The sequence below is a fragment of the Pelodiscus sinensis genome, chromosome 31 (genome assembly GCF_049634645.1).
Source record: "Pelodiscus sinensis isolate JC-2024 chromosome 31, ASM4963464v1, whole genome shotgun sequence".
NCBI classification, from domain to species: Eukaryota; Metazoa; Chordata; order Testudines; family Trionychidae; genus Pelodiscus; species Pelodiscus sinensis.
The window spans coordinates 12,242,686-12,250,223 of record NC_134741.1 but is presented as its reverse complement, the minus strand read 5'-3'; the positions used below and the strand labels follow the sequence as shown (position 1 = coordinate 12,250,223).

Here is a 7,538-nt window from a genome sequence, read left to right as displayed (position 1 = left end):
AGTTTTTAGTTCTAGATGCGTTAGTTCGAATTAGCTTAGTTCGAATTAAGTAATTCGAACTAAGTTAGTTCGAATTAGCGCTGTAGTGTAGACATACCCTGTATGTCTGTCCCTCTGTCTTTTTCTGATTCATAAATAAAAACACCCTCATTCCACGAGGAGTAACGGTAGTTTGAACTAGGAAACCTAGTTCGAACTACCTAGTTCGTGCCCCGTGTAGCTGCGCTGCACAAGGTTTGAACCAGCAGGGTTTTAAAAATGGTGGCTCCCCGCTTATGCAAATGAAGCCCGGGAAATTCAAATCCCGGGCTTCATTTGCAAGTGCGGTATGCCTACATTACCCTGCTAGTTCAAACTAGCGGGGTAGTGTAGACATACCCTGGGAGAATTTTTATTGTGATGATCAGATGTTAAAAAATAAATATTATTATTATTATTTGTGACATTTACTGCAGTTTACAAAAGCAAACCAACAAAAGAACCCCAAGAAGAAGAGTCCCTTCTGAATCCTTACTGCATTCAGGTGATCTGGGTTACATGGAAAATTTCCTCTGCTGCTACTGACACTTCTCTTTCAGCAGAAATGTGGCTGTTTCTTTAAGAGAGGACTCATCTGCCCACATCAGAAGGGTTGAAACGATGATGACTTCACATTTCCTCTAGCACTTTCGCTTTCAAAATGGGCCATTCTCAGCAGAAGAAGTAAAGCACAATTACCCCTTTGGAACAAAACAGATTTCTTAACAAACTGTAGGAAAAGCTACAATAGCTCTCTGTAGCTATTTTACAGCTAGCCGTAGCTGTGCAAATTGATACAATGGCGTGGGCTTTGGACTATAAACTATCAATTATCGGATGAGGATTTTGGAAGACCAAGCCACACACTAAAGATCATAAAACTTCTCAAATCAGGTATGTGAATCTTGGCTGTTCAAAAGCCATTGAACTAAAAGGACTTGTAGCATTCTTAAGAGCCATTGATTTTTTTTTGCAGGGACTTGTTAATAATACAAAGATTAGGTAATCCCATGAGAATTTTTTACTTTTTATATTATATGTACATAAAAACACATTTCAGATTACTAGCACTGTAACACGACTTTTACAAGACTTTGACTTAGCCATTCTTCATAATATTATTGCGTTTTGTTCAAAAGCACTGGGCCAGATCCTACTCTCAGTGAAGGCAAAGGAAGATTTGTAATAAAATAACTGACTGTATTTAGCTTGCTGAAATAACATACAGCTGCAAATCTAGCTGCCATTACTGTAGTTAGAGTCTGCACAGATGCAAAATTTATCTGCATCTGCAAAATTGAGCCACAGATGCAGATTCTTCACAAACCAGAGCTGAACTTTCTCTGGGTTGTGACTCTCAGCCACTTCTGTACCCTTTTTTGGTGGGAAGTCAATTTCAAAGGCCAGGTGAAGACCAAGCTGATTGCTTCTGCCATTCCTAAATAGAGTTTCCCCAGAACAGGAACCCTTTGTTGATCCCTCCCCATCCCCCATGGAAAATCCCAGGTTCAAGACAGACTCCAGCACCAGCTGGCGTGGTCACATGACTTTGTAGAAACAACCAGGCTGTGTCTACACTGGGCCACTTATTCCGGAAAAGCAGACGCTTTTCCGGAATAAGCTGCGAGCTGTCTACACTGGCCCCTTGAATTTCCGGAAAAGCAGTGACGATTTACTGTAAGAAATCAGCTGCTTTTCCGGAAAAACTATGCTGCTCCCGCTTGGGCAAAAGTCCTTTTTCCGGAAAACTGTTCCGGCAAAGGGCCAGTGTAGACAGCCCAGTAGTCTTTTCTGGAAAAAAGCCCCGATCGCGAAAATGACGATCGGGGCTTTTTTCCAGAAAAGCGCGTCTACATTGGCCACGGACGCTTTTCCAGAAAAAGGGCTTTTCCGGAAAAGCATCCTGCCAATGTGGACGCTCTTTTTCCGGAAATATTTATAATGGAAAACTGTTCCATTTTAAGCATTTCCGGAAAAAGGTGCCAGTGTAGACACAGCCCCACAGTTTGGGCTTATAGGAAAAACAAAGTCATTTACAGGTCATTGCCACCGTAAGCAGCTTAGCACCCTTCACTAGAAGATCTATATTAATAAAACAGGTTTCCACTGAATATTTCTAACTTCACAGAGAGGCATGATACATGCACAGGAATAGAATGTACATATTCAAAACTGTAACTTTAAAAATGACATGTCACATGGTGCATTTTGACTAACATGTCTTTGAATTATTGTGACGGGGTGGAGCAACCCCATCACTTGTTACCGCCGACCGGGGTAGCCGAGAGGGAGATAACAAGCGCGGCCGGCCCGCGCGAGGGAGAGACGCGTCATCACGTGGTGCCTGGGCGCACCGTTGATGACGTCACGGGCGCGACGCCGGGGAACCCGGAAGAGAGGGGGAGCATAAAGGAGGCGGCAGCGACCGGGGAAGGGCGGTCGGAGCCAGGGGAATCAGGAGGTCAGGAGGGAGAGGAGGCGACCGAGAGGCCCGGGCAAGGGGGAAGCGGAGGAGGCAGGCAGCCCACGGGAGCCAGCGGGTGACCGGCGCGGCCAAGGGCCGGCGGAGTGGAGAAGGACCCAGGGCGGGCAGTGGAACCCGGGAGCAGGTGTGTTTGGGGTATTAGCCCCTCTGCTACCACTGAGAGGCACACTCTCGGTGTTAGGGCCCTGGGTCGGGGTCCGGAGTAAGGGTGGGCCCGGACCCCCCACTCCGCCCGGGAGATTTGGAACCGGGCAGTGCATTGAGCATAATCGAGTTACAAGCAGATGGGGTGGCGGCCCATGCCGCCACCTCGTCACAATTATGCATATTCATAATACAAGTCTCACAAAGCATGGTTGGGAGGGTGATCCAGGAGGGGAACCACTATGGAAGAGAGGTGAGCAGGGGTGGACTATGGTCCTGCCTTTAAGGAAGATTTCATGACCTCACTATAAGAGAGACAATGTTACAAACATTGAGAGAGATTTTCCCACTGCAGGAAACAAGCCTTGTTTTCAGAAGCAAGTCTGCAGGAGTGATTAAAAAATGGACATTATTTTTCATCATCGTTTGTGAACAAAACTATGATAGTTTCATTCTAAAAAAATTATGTTTTTCAGTGAATCAGCTCAAAACAACATCTTTCAGAAAACAGCCGGAATGGAATAAAAACTAGCAGAGTGTCTTTGTTTGTATTACAAACAATTGAGGATCTAGAACAGAAGCAGAGAGAACAAAAGCAGCCATGGCCACAGCAACTCCTGTACAGGAAATCCAAGAGAAATCCAAATGTCCCACCTGCCTGGAATGTCTTACAGACACAGAGACCACCCATCTGAATGAGAGACATAGCAAAGCCCTGGATCTGTTGTGTGAGGACGGGGAAGCCATGAGTGTGGTTTGTGAGAAATCATCTGAGCACAGCTCTCACCCAGTACTGCTCCTGGATGAGGCTGCCCAGACAGACAAGGTAGGACAGACTCTGGATCCAGATTAATTCCATCCTTCCCTGTTCACGCTCAGTATCACCGAGCCAGAATCTCTCATTTCTCAGATTTCCTCCCCTGATCTCTGGCGCCACCTAAATCTGTCCCCTGCAGGTTCCTTCCTTTGGGCAGGTGCAGGAAGCCCAGAACACTCCTGGCATCCAACCCCTGCTGTGTGTGCAGGTTACTGGACTAGATGACCACTCAGTGTTCCTTCCAGAGCTATGATTCTGTCACTAGGGAGAGGTGGGCAACACAGCTCTGTGAGAAGCACTTTCCATACACACATGAGTGAGGCAAGATGTGTCTGTGCTGCTGCCAGGCCAGAAAGAAGGCCACCACCACAATGTATGACCCTCAGTAAAGACAAAGGCTGGCAAGTTTTTCTGCAAAATCATCTGATTTTGTGGCAAAACTTACCAGCTGTCTACTCTGGCCCCTTGAATTTCTGGAAAAGCACTGACGATCTCCTGTAAAATCATCAGTGCTTTTCCGGAAATATTATGCTGCTCCCATTCAGGCAAAAGTCTTTTTCCGAAAGACTTTTGCGCGAAGGGTCCAGTGTAGACAGCATAGTATTGTTTTCCACAAAAAAGCCCCTCTTGCGAAAATGGCGATCAGGGCTTTTTTGCGGAAAACCGCATCTAGGAAAAGCATCCTGCCAATCTAGACATGCTTTTCTGAAAATGCTTTTAATGGAAAACTTTTCCTTTAAAAGCATTTCTGGAAATTCATGCCAGTGTAGACGTAGCCAAATGGTGCAAGACAGAAATCTCAGGCCAAGCAGGCAGTTGGTGACAAACAGAAACAATGTTCATAGGCAGCAAAGGATTAAGAGGGTGTGTAGGGAACACCAGGAGGTTCTGAAACTGTTCTGTGAAGACGATCAGAATTCGGTCTGTCTGCCTTGGCCTCTATTCCTGGGCTTATCATGTTCACATGGTGGTTCCCTTAGAGGAAGCTACCCAGGAATACAGAGTTCTAAGTTGCTGTTCAGTCTAATATATAATAACTTTGGATTTTAATTACTAATTAATGGCATCATAAGTCCCCTCCTCCCTCTGCGCCCTGTGTAACTATGTCCTGTGTGTGAATCATAGAATCATAGGGTTGGAAGAGACCTTAGGAGTCATCAAATGCAGTCTCCTGCTAAAAACAGGACCAACCCCAACTAGGACTTTGTGAATTCAGGACTTAAAAAGCTCTTGGGATGGAGATTCCACCACCTCCCTAGGAAACCCATTCCAGTGCTTCACCACCCTCCAGATACGGCCTCACCAGTACCAAATAAAGGGGAATAATTACTTCCTTATAACTGCTAATAATGCTCATACTAATACATCCCACTATGCTGTTAGCTGTTTTGGTTATAAGGGCACACTGTTGACTCATATCCAGCTTCTCATCCACTCTAATCCCCAGGTCCTTTTTTGCTGAACTGTTATGTAGCCAGCTGGTTCCCAGCCTGTAGTACTTAGCTTATGTCTACATTTCTAAATTAGATCAAATTTATGCAAATTGGTTTTTTTTTAGCACCCGATTTTGTAAAGTTGAAGGTGTATGTCCCCACTATGCTTGTGAGTAGGATGTAGTTTGACATACATGTCCCCGTTGGGGTGGTTACTGTTAATTTGATAGCAATACACTGTGCATATCTATCCCACTGTTCCTGCACCCGTTTGCTTTCTGGTTTAGGCTCCCAAGGCCTGATGGTGGGGGGACGACAGTGTGACAGGTGATTCTGGGTACGTTGTCAGTGCCCCATAATGCATTCATTTCCTCCCTCCTCCCCTTCCCCCCACTTGAAAGCAATGGCAAACAACCTTTTCACACCTTTTTCCTATGGGTTATTTGGGCAGACACCATAGCAGGGCAAGCATGGACCCCATTCATCTACAAAGTGCTATGGTCATCATTGCAAACACCTCACGCATTATGCTGCGGTAATTCCAGAGCCTAGCCAGGAGCAAGGAAGAATGTGAGGAGGCCACAACCACAGACATATATGAAACACTTGAATGGAGAGGCTAGCGGCAGTTGATTCTTTTGATACAGTGAAATGCCAGCTCTGGTCCCAGGATACAAGCAGAGTATGGTGGGACACCATATTTATGCAGCTATGGGACGATGGCCAGTGGCTGCAAAACTTTCACATGTGCAAGGTAACTTTCATAGAGGTTTGCGAATTGCTTTATTCTGCCCTGAAGTGTAGCAATTCCAGAATGAAACCCTTACATCTAGACTACAGGCTTTTGTAAGTTACTGTCAACAAAGCTTCTGTTGACAAAGAGCATCTAGACTACAGCCAGTTCTGTTGACAAAGCAAGTCTCTTTGTTGACATGACAGTGTAGACGCAAAGGACAGTGTAGATGCAATAACGCCTTCTGTCGACAGAACTCTGTCGACAAAAGGTGTTATTCCTCGTAGAATGAGGTTTACTGCCATCAATAAAACTGCTGAGTTCTGTTGATGTTATGTTGACAGAAGTCAGTGGGGATATGTCTACACTACCCTCCTAGTTCGAACTAGGAGGGTAATGTAGGCATACCGCAGTTGCAAATGAAGCCCGGGATTTGAATTCAAAAAGGTATAAGATGGAACATTCTTTCCAATTGGAAAACTACCCCTGGAGACATTGAAATGCCAATAATTATCTTTAGAGACCCAGCCTACTTCTTGTTCTTGTGGCTCTTGAAGCAGTACACAGGCAGCTTGGACATCAGTGGGAAGTAATTCAACTATAGGCTGAGCAAGTGCAGAATGATGGTAGAATGTGCTTTTGGTAGAATGTAAAGGGAAGATTTTGTAGTTTATTGACTAGGTTAGACATCATCAAAAACATTCTCATTGTGGCAGCCTGTTGTGTGCTCCATAATACCTGTCAAAGTAAAGGGGAAAATTGTATGTCAGGAAGGAAGGTCCAGTCAGATCATCTCACCACTAATTATGAGCAGCAATAAGGACAGCACATTGAGAGGCACTGCAAATCAGAGAGGCTTTGAAAAATAGCTTTGTGAATGACCTGATAGTGATATAACAGTCACGTATGTTGCTCTTAATGAGGAGCTCCCTGCAGTAAGTGTGCTGGCCTGTAAATCCTGTAAAGCTTCCCTGTGTGCCATGCAAGACAAGAAATAAAGATACTGATGTTGAGAAATCATGCTTTTTTTTTTTAGGAAACACAAGGAAGCAAGCACAGAAATGGAGTTCTGAGTGGGAACTTTGGGGTAGAGGAACATATGCAAATAACACATTACAATTCTCCTGTTCAGCAATCACACATGGGGGAAGGACATCCGTTTGTTCTGGGATAAATCCCTGGAGGTTGACTAGAAGGCTTCCCTTGACTAGAAGGCTTCCCTTGACTTCTTCACCTCATCCCTCTCCTTCCCCCGTATATTCTAGGGCATCTGGGAAGGGAGACTATAGAACTTGATAAAGAGGGCACGTGGTTCATTGTAGACTTGAGGGAGGTTCTGTGCTCCTTTTGCCCCTCCTGTGCCTTTACCAGATATGTCAGCAGTTCTGTTTGCTGTCTCACAATCTCCTCCTGGGTCTTTACTTTACATTCCCTGCAACTTTCCTCTCCTCATCCTATGCTCACATCTTCTGCACCATTGTTCTCCTCCACACATTTAATCACACCCTGTTCATGTGGGTGCAGTGCATTTGTTCATGGAATATGTCATCCAATTACATTTTTGCCTTGAGATCTGTTCTCACTAAACAGCTGGAAGAGCCAGGGGAGTGGGCAACGGACTCACTGTTGCATCCACTGTACTAAAAAAACAGAAGGGCTAGCTTTAGAGAAGATACAATGTAGAAGCTAATCTCTTAGCACAGTGGTTTCCAACCTTCTTACACCCAAGATCACTTTTTAAATGTCAGAGCAAGCCAAGATCTACCCCATCTCTTCCCCAAGACTCCACTCCTTCCTTAAGGCTCTACCCACTCCATTCCCCTCCTCTCCCCAGCCCTGACTCACTTTCACTGGGTTGAGACAGGAGGCTCTGGGGAGGGAATGAGGGATTTGCGTTGGGAAGGGGTG

General features: G+C 45.3%; 1 protein-coding gene across 1 annotated transcript in view; it reads left to right on the top strand.

Annotated features, from left to right (window-relative positions):
* Nucleotides 1-2,453: 2,453 nt before the first annotated feature.
* Nucleotides 2,454-7,538, top strand: part of LOC102445624 (E3 ubiquitin-protein ligase TRIM7-like) — a 28,429-nt gene continuing 23,344 nt past the window's right edge. Inside the window, exons 1-2 of the mRNA XM_025180053.2 lie at nt 2,454-2,627; nt 3,124-3,473. Of these exons, the coding sequence (XP_025035838.2) occupies nt 3,249-3,473 (225 nt within the window). The 5' untranslated portion in view covers nt 2,454-2,627; nt 3,124-3,248. The remainder of the gene's footprint in view (nt 2,628-3,123; nt 3,474-7,538) is intronic.